Here is a 14,843-nt window from a genome sequence, read left to right as displayed (position 1 = left end):
AAGAGTATGTTGAAGAACAAGAGATCATCAGAAATGATCAAAAAGATCTGAAAAGGAAACAAGTAGAAGTTCTGGAAATTAAAAATGTAACAGTTGAAATTTGAAAACTCAATAGATGGGTAAAAAAAACAGATTAAACACAGCTAAAGAGAAAAGTAATGAACAGGAAGACAGATCTGATGATTATAAAGAAAGCAGTATGAAGAAACTATGAGAAGGGAAATACAAGCAATTATGAGGTATAGAGAGAATGAAAAGACCCAACACAGTTTGCACAAGGAGAATAGAAATGAGAGAGATGCAATATTTGAAGAGATAACAAAATTTTGAAGTCAATGAGGTGAAGAAACTGTTGTCTATTTTATTCTCTGCTATATCACCTACCCTTGGCATAACTGTCAATACAGAATTCCATACCCAGAAAAACTTTACAACAAAGAGCAAAATAAAGGTATTTTCAGACAAAAATGGAGTTTGCCAGCAACAGACTCTCACTAAAAAAAAAAAAAAAAAACCCTCCCAAAGATATACTTCAGGAAGAAAGAAAATGATCTCAAAGGAAGATGTACTATGTAAGAAGGAAGGGTAAACAAAGAAAATGAGGGTAAAACTGGATAACTATAAATTGTATAAAATAACAGTGACTAACATCTAAAATCATGAAAGAACTGAAATCCTAGGCAATAATACCATTTTAATTTGGGGCAGGAGGTGAAGATTTGTAACTAGAGTTAAAACGTTCTAAGGTCCTAGTGTTGTTCAAAAAGAGGATAAATTGTAAAGGAAAAAGATTGATAAATTTCATTATTTTAAAGTCAAAAACTCTTGTTCACCAAAAGACACCTTAAAGTGTGAAAAGATAAGCCATTACCTGGGAGAAGATATCTGCAACTTGTACAAAGGTTAGCTTCCAGAATACAAAACACACAGGAAAAAAACAAAAGCCAAAATATAGAATACATACGAAAAAAACTAATATAAATGTACAAATGATATAAGCAAATATCACAGAGAAGGAAATGCAAATGATTAATAAACACAAAAGTATGCTCAATCTTTTAGAAATGAAATTCAAAATAAATAAATGAATTCAGCAATGAAGGAAATTAAAATTAAAATCACAATAAAATATCATTTCACACACTCCATCCTGGCAAAAATTCAGAAGTTTAACACTACCAAATGCTGTGAAGAATGTGGAGTAATAGGAACCCTCCCACTTGGGAAGTGCCTCAATACTAGAAAGGCTCAGAATGGACCACCTACATAAAATTGGCTCTAGGAATTGGCACAAATGATTTCTGGTTCACCTCTTGCACTTGCTTTGTTCTAGCTCTGAGGTTAGGCATGAGCTTAAAGAGAAATTGGACAAAATAGGATCTGCCTACTTTGATTCTAGCCAAGAAAAAAGAAGTCCTGCTATTGGCCCTGCCAAGGTCACCACCAGGCTGCACTGGAGTATGAAGCTAGAAACTAACTCTAATAACAAAGTGTTCTCTGTGACCAGCTGAAGATGGATTTATGTGTTCCTGTGCCCCCAGCCAAGTTGCATCTCCCAAAATTCCCGCTTTTTTATATGACTAAAATGCACCCAAATCTTAACATAACCAAAAGAGAATTCATTACCTTCCCCCACTGAATCTGCCCTACCTCTCAGTTTTCAGTCTCAGTATCTCTAAACTTAGAAACCAGACTCATTCTCAAACTCTTCCTTCTTATTTATCCTTGCATACAATTAGTCATTAAATTTTGCTGATTTTTACCTAATGTGGCTCTCAAATTTAGTCACATTTTTACCTAATATGGCTCTCAAATTTAGTCACTTAGTCCAGGCCCTTACCATCCCTTTCCAAGACCACTGAAACCAGCTATGCATAACAACTTCAAATAAGCATTATAAACATATATGAGGCCACTACACATAGATGCTACCATCAGTCTCTACACGTTCTACTCCAAACACCATGCTGCCTCTAAAGCTGTCTTCTTAAAAAACAAATCTGATTATGTGAATTCCCGGCTTAAAAACCTCTATTGCCCAAAAGATAAATCCCTCACACATTGCTTTGGCTCACAGTCTGCCTCAAATTTATTTCTGCCACCCCATCTCTTACTGTTCCACTTACCATGCACCCTGTATTCCAGTCACACTTACATCCTCACCAAACCTCAAAGAACTCTCATCCCTTGGTCATGCTATTTCCTCTCACTGGAATACTCTCCTCACCTCCTTTTCTGCCTAGTAAAATTCTTCCCTCCCTTTTAGAACAAACTTTAATGTTACACAGCAAATCCCCTACACACTAAAGAGTTCTGTTCCGAGAGCACATTCGTTAAGTCCAACAAAGTTAGCCTAGGTACCCAACTAACACAATCAGCTATATAGTACTGTACTGTAATAGGTATAATACTCTTCACACAAATAATACATAAAAAGCAAACGGACACAAAAAATAAAGAAAACATTTTTAATCTTACAGTACAGTACCTTGAAAAGTACAGTAGTACAGTACAACAGCCGGCATACAGGGGCGGGCATCAAGTGAACAGGCAAGAAGAGTTACTGACTGGAGGACAGAGAGGAGGTGAGAGATGGTAGAGCTGAAGGATCATCAGCAATAGCAGACAGAGGGCAAGCTGCAATTTCACTCAGGCCTGACGCTGACGGCACAGGTTCTGGTTCCTTGCTGGATTCAATTCTACCTACCCTCTTGAAAAAACAATCCAGTGATGTCTGGGCAGTAGCTCTGTTTTTCTCGTCATAGATGACACGGTAGCACTGAATTGCATTCTGAACGGCTGCTGCAACCTTCGTGTACCATTCTACGTTTGGGTCCTGTGCCTCAAAACTAACAGTGCCTCCTCAAATAAAGAAAATCCCCTTGCCATTTCCTGCGTCTTCAGTTACTTCTTCTTCCTCTTGTCTCTCTTCATCCTTTCTCTGGGCCTCCAATTCCTGGCACTTCTTAGCAGTACCAGCTATGTCACTGCTGCTTTTATGCTTGCTTCTGGACATCCTGGGCTTGAAATAAAGATACTGTACTACTGTACTCTATACAGTACTGTACAGTAAAGTACACAAAAGCACAACCACTTGTAGAGGATGCACACACGTGACAAGGTACGCCAGTCACGTGAACTAATTCACGTGATTGGACAGGCGAACACACGTCTGCATCTTTGAAAGTTTGCAATTTGAAGGTTCGTATGTAGGGAACTTACTGCATTCTAAGCTTTTCTCATCTGAATTAGAAGTCCCTTATGCTCCCAGTCTACTTTGTTTATACCACACTATATTTTAATGTAATATATATCTACATGTCTGCCCTACCCACTAGACTGTGAACTTCTCTAGGGAAGTAAAAGTGTGATTCTAAGACCCAATTACAACATTTGCGGGGGGGGTTCCCACACACATCCAGCAAGCAATTCTCTGAACACCACCTGGGTATCCTATATCTCAACTAAATTCTGACACTATCTACCTGGAGATAGCATTAGATCCCATAAGTTATGGGTTCAGTCCTACAAGACTGCATCCCACACCCCACCCCCACTTCAGACACCAGTGTCAAGACCTACTGCCTACAGGTTGCAGGTTGCCCCCTCCAACTCAGGGTGTCAATGGCAAATCCAGGTTATCACACGTACTTCTGACAGGCTATAGATCAGAGGTACCCACAATCTCCTCTTTAGGTTCGATCAATTTGCTAGAGTGGCTCACAGAACTCAGAGAAACATTTTTCTTACCTAGATTACTGGTTTATTATAAAAGGATGTAAGTTGGGAACAGCCAGATGGAAGAGATGCATAGGGCAAGGTGTGGGGAAAGGAGTGCAGAGCTTCCATGCCCTCTCCAGGCATGCCACTCTACCAGCATCTCCAAGTGTTCACCAACCCAGAAGCTCTCCAAATCCAGTCCTTTTGGGTTTTAATAGAGGTTTCATTACATAGGCATGACTAATTAAATCACTGGCCATAGGCAATGATTCAGTCTCTAACTCTTCCCCTCCCCTCCCCAGAAATCAGGGGGTGGGATTGAAAGTTCCCACCCTCTAAGCATAAAGTTGGTTCGCCTGGCAACCAGGCTCCATCCTTAAGTGGGGGAACCAAAGCCACCTCATTAACATAACAAAAGACAATTTTATCATCTCACTTAGAAAATTCCAGCAGTTTTAGGAGCTCTGTGCCAAAACCACAGATGAAGACCAAATATATATGTCTTATTATGAATCACAATATCACAGGTACATACCATGTATTATTCTTGGCCACCTTAAAGACCAGACCTAAAGATATGATCACCAGCAAGACCTATTTTTGCTGCACAGCAGACACTCGATAAATATTTTGGAGTTAAATGATCTGATGTCAGGATCAAATGAGAAAACAGTTATGAACCACTAATGTGCTGATTATATTCCTACATTACTAAAAATAAAGCACAATCCATATATATTATCTCAATCCTCACAACAACTCTGTTAAAGTACATATTAATATTCATACTTTGTAGAAGAGGTACACAAGGTTCATGAAGATTAAGAACCTTCTCCAAGATCAGGCAGCCAACAGGTGAAAGAACTAAGATTTGAACCCAAGTCTATGGCTGCATTCAAGTGATTTTACTTCCTCAATATTCCTTAAATTCATTTCTCCATCTTTCAACTAACTGACTTAGCTCAAGACTTCTTTCTCAGAGGCCATAGAGCAGAGTTAAAGCACTGACTCTGGAATAAAATATAACTATATTTGAGTCCCAGTTGTCATTTATTGGTTGTCTCATTTTCCACTTGTAAATTAGAGATAATACCTATCTTCACTGGTGTGGTATTAAGGAAAATGCTCAGTGTCTAGCATTTGGTAAATACTTAAAAAAGAGTAGCTCTTAATTCTATTACTAAGATTGTCTAATTTGTCTCTTTACACCCAACCTTCTCGCTACAATAATTTTTTATTAAAATGAAAGTTATTTTTCTAAGACACAAATAATTTCCTGAGCTAACTGTATAGCCAAACCTCTAGCCATCCCTCCCCATCCTTTTCGTTCCTTCTTTTTATGCTATCCAATACCAAACACTTCTAACCATGCTCTCATGCCATCTACCATGTCTTCGCACATGTTCTGCTGTCTATAGTATCTTCCCCATTTCATTTGCCTAGCAAATTCCAACTCATCCTTCAAACCTTGAACTCAAAAATCATCTTCTCTGAAAAGTTTTCTCCAATGCACCCTGATCACTCATTTCTCTATGTTACCTTTGAACCTCACACATACTTCAACATTATAATTATCACCTTGTATTGTGACTACTTATCTACTAAAATGTGGACACTTTAAGTACTGGAGCCATTAAGTATTTAAGTATTCACCTGGAATTTCTAGCACTTAGCGTAATGCCTGGAACATGAGAAGCATTAAATAAATACTCACAAGGTTAAATTTAATCCCATCCCCAGCCTCCAGGACCACACTCCATCAATTCCTCCTCCCTTTCTCTCACATCGTCCCCAATCTTATTCTCCACTGGTCTCTTCCTTTCAATGTAGTAACATGCCTTCTCTACCCTAAACAAACAAAAAAGCCTCTTTTGATTCTGCTCCCCCTTTGAAGTACTAGCTCATTTCTCTCTTCAATGCCTAATAGATCATTGTTTCTCAACCTGTCATCTTCCCATTTAAAACACATCTTTGTTTTATCATTATCACAAAGCCCATGCTTCTATTTAGCTCTTATACAAATTCTACTTATTAGAATTAGATGCTTAAGTGTACTTTCTTGACTACACCAATAAAACCTAAAATTCTTCTCTGTCCCGGTCAGAAGACTATAAACTATTACCAAAAACTAAAAACCTCAAAAAACAAACAAGAAAACTGATTCAAAAAATTATTTACCTATCTTAAACGAAAAATGCATTACCTGAGTAAGAATTAAGAGAAACTGTCCACCGTACTGTTAGTCCTAGTAAGACAACAGCTGTCATCAAGTAGCATTTCTCCATATTTCTTCTCAAATTTAGGGAGAGGAAAAATAACAGGACCAATGCCGGAATACTTTTAACACGCAGTCAATCACTTCTTTTCTTGATCAGAGAAATGTTATCAATTCTTTGGAATTAGGAATTTGAGAGGATTTTAAGTGATGCTTCGTTTCCAGTTAAATATTGATTTTTATGTCTATGAAGAAGTAGCCTGCAGGAAAAAAGAAAAAAGATACCAAGATTTAGCTGAGCATAGTACCTACAACAACAAACCCATTAAACCAAGTAGAAAGATGGAGAAGTGGGGGAAGCGGAGGCAGGGAATCGAGGAAAGGGGATAATTTTAAGTTCCTTATCCCCTAGTCCTCTAGTTGGGAAATGTACCTCAAAAGGTAGCTCTCCCTATTAAATGTGACTCAATATATCTAAAGATATAGTAAGGATCTGCTCTCACAAGGAAATATGTCTGAGTGAAGAAAAACAGCAGAGATATGTAGATAGTAGGTCAGTTCTAAACAGAGAATTTTCACCTACAGGTAAAAACAAGACCACAAAGATAAACAAAGGGGTGATTTTACCTTTGGTGCAGACAGAAAGAGGACTTTTATCTTTCTATTCAGCTTGAGAAAATCTTCCACTAAAGTAATTTATGTAGTTTGATTTTTCTTTTCTTCCAAAATATACTTGAACTAACTACACCAACTTTCCGTTCTAAAGAATGAACCTTTGTAAGAATCAATAAGAATAGCCCCAACTCTTAAGAGAAAATACAAAAGCAGTAAAATACAATTAACCACTTACGTGCTTCATTTTTTTTACTTTTTCCCTATTGGGTCGGGGTTCTAAAAGTTCAAAGATTTGAAAAATCATGGGCCATTTTAACCACAGGATATAATTTAATTTACATATATTCAGAAAAATGCAATTAATATATAAATGAAAATTTTAGGGAAAAATTGGCATATTCTACCTACAGGTCAAAAAAGTATTTTCTTACTTAAAAATAGCAAGGGACAACTCTAGAACTAATAAGTCTAGCATCTCAATCAGGTAGAATGACTCAAAGCATTTAATAAGGCTATGTGAATATATTATTCAAATTTGGTTTATATAAATTCCCTTTTTCTTTCCTCCCTCCTACTGCATCCACCTTTGATCATTCCACTGTTCATTAGAAATTTTACCACAGAGGCAAGGTAGGAGGAGAAATTAAAATTAAATCACTTTCCGATGTTGATTTCAGGTTTGACACAGTTTATAGGCCATTATAAACTTTTCAAATCCTTTTTTAGTCTAACTCGAAAAGCCCCTTTTAACAACGCATTGCACTATATATTTCAGAATTGCAATACAACACTCTATTTTCTGCTGAGATATCAAGTTTAAAATTGACTTTACAAATGCTAATTCCTGGATTTAAAAATACAGCTTAACTAATATTCCATCTTGGAAATTTAAATCACTAATACAAACAAGTTAAATAAATAATCCACAGTTCCAGATAATCATATTTAAGTACTTCCCCAGGAACCTTAAGTAACAAAAATAAGACAACCAATGACATTTAATAATCATAATAAACTTTAAAAGAACATAATGCTTAACTAATAATATGCTGATCAAGTTTTTTTGTTTTTTGGCTGCACCGCGTGGCTTGCGGGATCTCAGTTCCTCAACCAGGGATTGAAACCAGGCCCCGGGCAGTGAAAGCAAGGAATCCTAACCACTAGGCCACCAGCGAACTTTTCTGATCAAGTCTGTTAAAAGCACAAAGGTGGGGCTTCCCTGGTGGCGCAGTGGTTAGGAGTCCACCTACCAATGCAGGGGACATGGGTTCGAGCCCTGGTCCAGGAAGATCCCACATGGCGCAGAGCGGCTGAGCCTGTGCGCCACAACTACTGAGCCTGCGTTCTAGAGCCCGCGAACCACAACGACTGAAGCCTGTGTGCCTAGAGCCCGTGCTCCGCAACAAGAGAAGCCACCTCAGTGAGAAGGCCGCGCACCACAACAACAAAGAGTAGCCCCAAGTAGAGGAAGCCTGCGCACAGCAACAAAGACCCAACGCAGCCAAAAGTAAACAAATAAATTTAAAAATTTAAAAAATTTAAAAATTAAAAAAAAAGAAGCACAAAGGTGGAACAGCTGACAGATGAAAGAATCATATCCAAAAAGATTTGGACAACATCTATGATGGACCAAATCTAACTCCAGAAATCATTACAGGGATAAATTCAAATAAATTCAAAGTTCTGCACTTAAATGTGAAAAAACCAACAAAAATCAACTGCTTGAGTATTTAAAGGGAAGCAACAGATAACAGATGATAATTACAGTTCTGTATGGACACAGAACTGATGACCAATATTAGATTAAATATTAGAAAAACTTTTCTAACAACTAGAGCTGTCCAAAAATTAAATAAGCTTCTTCTTGAGAAAGGAGTTCCTCTTTGAAAGGTTCAAGCAGAAGCTAAGCAACAACTTGAAAAGAATAGTTTTAGAGTGGAGAACAAATAACTAATTTCTAAACTGTGTTTTAAATCTGATTTTGGATGCATATTATATGTCTAAATTAATATAAATCCTGACAATACAAAAGATGATTTCGTCTCCCAACATGTCCTAATCCCCAGTAAGTGACAAGTACTGCCACTTTTGTAGGGTTTCTTTAATGAGTAAAATGAGTAGGCCTTCGCATCCTCCACAAGTGGTTCATGTTAAAAACTGAAGGACATCAAAAACATCTCTTCCTGGCATCTATTACGCTTAGAATAAAATCCAAATACCTCAGCCATAAGATCCTGCCTACCTCTCCAATTTCATCTCCTCCCACTTTCCCACAAGGTCTTCCCTCTTTCTAGAACCTGCCCATTTCATTCATACCTCAGTTCCTTTCCAATTCTATTCCCTTTGCTTGGAATGCTCTTAAGCCAGCTCACTGGCCAATCTTTTGTCATTCATCTTATACCTCAAGTCATCCCCTCAGAAAGTTCATCCCTGACCACCCTTACTAAGGTTTCCACTTCTTACTGTCTGTGCCATTACCTTCTTTTATTTTCTTCCTAATTCTTTTCACTATCAGAAATTATATTTTCACACAACATGAAACAATCTCACAAACATAATCTTGAGTTTAAAAAGCTAGACACCAAAGAATACACACCATATGGTTCCATTTACAAAAGGCTCATAAATAGGCAAAACTAATCAGTGGTGTTAGAAATCAGGAAAGAGGTTACCTTTGGGGAGGAAAGGGGATGGCGATTGGGAGAGGTCTCCAGGAAGGTCTCCTGAGAAGATGCTGTGAATGTTGCTTCCTGATTTGAGTGGTGGTTAAAAGATGTGTTTACTTAATGATAAATCAACTAGTTACAATTTATGATTTGTGTACAGTATTTTCTTGTACATGTTATATTCCAATTAAAAAGTATAAAGGAAATTACATTTATTTGCCAGCTAGAATATAAGCTCCAGGCAAGTAGGGATCCTCCTACCTTAGTCGTGGCTCGGTTCCCTGCGCTTAGAGCAATGTTGGCAGAAAGCAGGTACTCATTACTCATAAAGTATTATATTTGCTGAACGGAGATCTTCGTGTGTGAAAGAAGGTACCTAATTTTACTGAGTCCTTTATGGTTAAAGATATTATGTGAGACTTTTAACCGATCTCTTCTCCTTGAGCAGTAAAAAGGGTTATTACTTTTCCCATCTGTAAAGCAAAGCACAATAACTTCCTAACCCATCCTCGCGCCACGAAGTTGCCACGCGGGCAGCAGAGGAGTTTTCCGTCCTACTTTGCCCCGAGGGTGCGTCTGGACAGAAAAAAAAGTCTGCCGTACACGTCCCAGGGCCGAACTTGCTCCTTTCAGTCTGAAAGGTCCCTCCCCCAGGTGGACACCACAGCCAGGGAGTACTGCTATCCCAGGTGAGCACGTCTCGCCAAAGGGACCCCTCCTGATGTGTCTCTCCCTTTCTCCGGCGGGCCAGACCCTCAGGACCGCAGGAACAAGGGTGCCAAGCCGCTCCAGCCCAGGGTCCCCCCACCGTCACCGCGTCCCCCAGCCGACTCCCAAGCGAGCCTGCGGGCTGGTCTGCGGAGGCCTCGCGTGCCGGTCCTCTGAGCGAAGCGGTGCCGGGAGCCGGGCCGCCAGCCCCAGTCTCTCCCCACCCCGGCCACGCACCCCAGAACGGCAGGGAGCCGACCCCTTACCCCGCCGCCCGCGGAACGCGGGGATTCGCGCCGCAGCCGGTCCCAGGAAGGCGCCTGCGCGCTCGCCCCCGCGGCGGAGTGCCCCGCCGGCCTTCCTTCCGCGTCCGCGTGCTCGCGGTCCGCCCGCGTGCCCTGCGCGGGAGCGAGCCCGTCGAGCGTGAGGGGTGGGGCGGGGAAAAGGCGCGGAGAGGAGGTGGCCGGCTTCGGAGGCGGAGCACCAGCGGCTGGAACCCGAGAGGCCCGGCGTCCGGGTGAGGCTTGGGGCAGGTGGAAAGCCCCTTGCTCTTCTTTCCTGGGATCGTGGCCAAGGCTTGCGCGGCTGCTTAGTCCACGGATTCCTGTCAGGGGCGCGTCCTGGCTCGCTTCCCACAGTGGACAGCCCCATGGCTAGTCCTCACCAGCGAGCAGGAGATCTTCCTCTGGACCTGTGCCCTCGAGGAGCCAGAAAGCCAACCTGCTTTACTTTCTTCAAGCTACATGTCTGCGAAGAAGAAGGTATGAAGGCTGGGAAGTCACTTCATGGAAGAAAGAGTACTGAACGTCCAGCCATTTTTGAGAGACTGTTGGTGATGCAGAAGAGCAGCCCTGCCCTCCAGTAGCCACCACACAATCTCCATCAGTCAGCTTGGATCACCTACGCCCAAACTTGCAAGTAATAACCACATTCCCTTCCTTTAGTCAAAGAATGCCCTCATATCCCCCTTCTGAATCTTGCCATTCTGTAAAAACCAACCCCTCTGTAATCCGTAACTACCAGCAAATATTTGGCTTTGGCTATGGCTTTATACTAAGTGGATCTGAACAGCTCTCTGGATCTCGGTTTCTTCATCTCTGAAATGAGTGAGTGGGCTAGGTAAACTTCCAAAAGTAAAATTTCATCCTACTGTATTTAAAAGACCATCAGCCCTGAAAATATAAAGAAATATGGCCAAGTCCCTGACCTCAAGAGATTTAATTCTCATTGGAAAGTCATTTTCATGCATAAAAGGATAGAACAGATGCTAAAGGTCAGATTACTGGTATATGCATTAAGTACTGTAGGAGTTCAGAGAAGAGGGTCCACTGTAAACTAAGAACTATCAGGAAATGCTTTCCCTGGAGAAGTCAGCTGAGCTTTGAAGGAAAGCCTGGGCCTTCATAAGCCAGGAGGATGGGAGTAGGACTCTAGACAAAGGAAATGGTTCAAGCCAAAGTTGTGGCAGTTGAAAAGTGCAGAACATTTCCTCCAGTTGAGATGGTGGGTGATGAAGCTGGAAAGGACTAATTGTGGAGAGTTTTGAATACCAGGCTGTGGTGTTCAGAATTTATTCAGTGATCAGTAAGGGGACCATTGAATGACTTAGCATGTAATGACTTTTAGCAAGTGTACAGTAAAGTGTTAGAGAAAATTTAAAGTAGTAATAAGGGATAAGATAAATCAGAGGGAGAAGTAGAAATCTTTTTAGTAGTCCATGCATGATTAGACAAGAGCCAGGACTGAGATGGCAATAGTGGAACTGGAAAGGAAGAGATCAATGCCAGAGGAGGAATATACAGATCTTGGTAACACAGTAGATATGTAGAAGTGAAACAAAGGAGAGGGGAAAGTCAAGCATGGCTCCCATGGTGTCAAGTCTGAATTACCAGAACTGAAAGATCTAGAGAAGCCTGAAGGAGAAACTGGCTTGGAGGGAAATATGGTGGATTGTATTAAGTTCGAGGTGACATCAAGACAACAAAGTAGTAATATTCAAGTACCAGTTTTGAATCAGAGCCCAGGAAAGAAGTTGGGGCGGAAGATAGAGATATGAACATCTTTCATTTGGCTGAAGAAACATGGAGACAGTACAAAAAGAAAATAGACAACCATACTTGAGTACACACATATTTAAGGCCAAGAGGAAAAAGGCAAGCTGATGAAGGATATTATGTGGGTAGGAGGAAATCCAGTACATCACAGGATCATAAATATTAAGCACCTTGTGAATAAGAAATGTGTTTGGCAGACCAAAAATCATGTTTTATTAAATCTAATTGGCTCTGTCAGTTATAAGAAGCACCACTATTTTATGCACCACTGAGAGAGAAACAAAAGTTACCATCTAAACTTACTATGATTGTAAAACACATATAATTTCAGAAATATCAATACGTGTTAAAAGATATATCTTCAAAAAAAAAAAAAAAAGATACATCTTCAAATGATGACAGTTGGTATCAGTCTCTCCTTTCTGCCTCCCAACCCAATAGCTTCTGACACAGTATTTAGAACAAAGTTGATGCTTAAAATGTTCATTGAATAAATAGTGGAAGGAACGTCAAAGCCTCTAATTCATACCTGAACTGCCCCACCACTACATCTATATACCTCCTCCTGCTCTTTCCCTCCACTAGGTACTATCACCTCTGAATGTCCAGTGCCTATATATAACAGATGCTCAGTAAATGCATTTTGAATGAGGTCATTAGGATAGAACCGAATTCATTATGACTGGTATCCTTATAAGATGAGGAAATTTGGCAACGGACATGCCGACGCGCAGAGGACAATGTGAAGACCTGGAGAAGATGGCAGTCTACAAGCCAAGGAGAGAAGTCTCAGAAGAAACCAACCCCACTGTCACCTTGATCTCGGACTTCTAGCCTCCAGAAGTATGAGAGTATACATTTCTGTTGTTTAAGCCACCCGGTCTCTGGTTTTCTGTATGGCAGCCCTAACAAACTAGTACATACCTTATCAAAGGTACTCTGAATACTCAATGTACTAGGCAAACTTCCTCACACAAATCATACTTTTATAGTAGTTTCTAGTCCCGTCTCTAGATCACTTCCACTTATTAAGAAAACAAGCCCTTTCCTATATCAAGCCCAGGACTTCCCTGATTCTAGGTGAAAACCATTCATCTGATCATAGCTGTTCTTTGAAATAATTTTTTCCTCTCTGTACATCTTCCTCAGTTGACCCTTATATGTCATTTGCCATTCTTCTGAAATCTCCAGGTTTCATCATACCTTTGCCTCCTCCGGGGAATAAGTCCACGTAAGCAGCATAGAGTTAGAGCGAACCTCCAAATTTCCATATAGCCATTGGCAAAATAGTGTTCTCTTTTATATGCTAAAAGTTGTTCATATCCAATTCACTTGATCCTCACAATAACCCTGAGAATGGTAGAACAGGTATTATTATCCTCTTTGGACATACAGGAAAACTTGAGATCAACATTTCCCAAAGTATGTTCCACAGAACTGTCATTCAGTGTGATACCTATTGTCAAAGAAAAAAAAAAAGGTAAAAGAAAAGTATGGGGACGATCTCTTGATATAGAGATAAGTTTGAAAACAATGGGTTACACAAATCTAAAAAAGGATTCTTTACTCCAGGTTTTCTCAGAGGCTTTTGTGTGTTATTATAAGTCATGACTCTCCAAGAGAATACAGAATTTTCAGCCATTAACCATGAAATCCTATCCCCACACCCCAACCCAACTCTGACATCCCACCCTACAGAGTGGTTCATGAAACACACTTGTTGGAAATGCTGGTTTGAGACATTGTGTAATTTCCCTAAGAAATACAGCAAATAGATGTCAGGACTATAATTAAACATGAATCTTAGTTACTTTCATTCATTTTCAAGTCATTTTCATTTTTTGCACCCCTAAAAAAAAGACAAAATATTGATGAAGACTGTCCTTAGTATGATTATGAACTTTGAAAATTAAGTTAATTATAAAACAAAATTAAGTGGAAAAAAATAAATCCCCCAAAACCAGAAATAGAATGAAACAAAAGAAATTTGGATACAATGTGTATCCAATTGGTGCCTCAACTACACAGAGAATAAATGTTCCAAGTGACTTTATTATTTCTTTTTTGGCCATGCTGCGTGGCTTGAGGGATCTTAGTTTCCGGACCAGAGATCAAACACGGGCCCCCAGCTGTGGAAGTGTGGAGTCCTAACCACTGGACCACTGGGGAATTCCCCCAAGTGACTTTAAAACACTGTAATTTAATGATGTATCCCAAGTGCAATATACCCTAAGAAAAAGAAGATCTGTTAAAAAAAATTAAATGATTGTTGTTAGAACTCATGCTGTTGGCATTAGGATTAGTGTTATTATTCTAAGACTACTGTATGTGTAAAGTGGGGTAAAGAAAATGAAGATTTATGTGATATTCAGATTCTACCATCCCGGTATTTTGATACCAGGATTCTTGGTGTGGGAAAGGAGTAAAAGGTGTAAGATAGAAGTTAAGTATCAATATGAACTTATGATTTATTTTACCTAATTACTGAAGAGAAAAAATGGAGGGAGAGAGAAGGGGAGGGAAGGAGGGAAGGAAAGGGAGGGAGGGAGAGAGGGAGGAAATATTTCCTAGCTCTTTTTACTGAAAGGACTAAAAACAAAGACCAATTCAATAACAATGAGCATCCTTAGCATACAGACTGTAGTCTTGAAACGCCACTTCTACTAAAAAGGAAAGGGAGATCACAGAAGTAGCTAATTACAGGTTTGGAAAAGAAATCCATAAAAATAAATCTGGAAACTTTTGTTCACCAGGTATCAAGGAAACTATCAAAGACTACTAGGGTCAATGTCAGAAAGACTCCAGAGCCATCTTAAATGATTTTTTTTTTAATTTATTTATTTCTATTTATGGCTGTGTTGGGTC

At 39.8% G+C, this 14,843-nt stretch overlaps 1 protein-coding gene across 2 annotated transcripts in view; it reads right to left on the bottom strand.

Annotated features, from left to right (window-relative positions):
* Positions 1 to 10,304, bottom strand: part of ALG6 (ALG6 alpha-1,3-glucosyltransferase) — a 56,080-nt gene extending 45,776 nt beyond the window's left edge. The window contains exons 1-2 of one of the 2 annotated variants that reach the window (XM_059899087.1): positions 10,191 to 10,304; positions 5,924 to 6,195 (exon numbers count right to left, since the gene is read on the bottom strand). In XM_059899087.1, the coding sequence (XP_059755070.1) occupies positions 5,924 to 6,005 (82 nt within the window). In that variant the 5' untranslated portion in view covers positions 6,006 to 6,195; positions 10,191 to 10,304. Of the gene's footprint in view, positions 1 to 5,923; positions 6,196 to 9,222; positions 9,287 to 10,190 lie in introns of those variants that run through there. The other variant, XM_059899094.1, reaches the window with a different exon arrangement.
* Between the last annotated feature and the right edge of the window lie 4,539 nt (positions 10,305 to 14,843).

Source organism: Balaenoptera ricei, chromosome 1 (genome assembly GCF_028023285.1).
Source record: "Balaenoptera ricei isolate mBalRic1 chromosome 1, mBalRic1.hap2, whole genome shotgun sequence".
Taxonomy (NCBI): Eukaryota; Metazoa; Chordata; class Mammalia; order Artiodactyla; family Balaenopteridae; genus Balaenoptera; species Balaenoptera ricei.
Note: the sequence above shows the minus strand (reverse complement) of the source record. Positions and strands in the feature narration are given on the sequence as shown.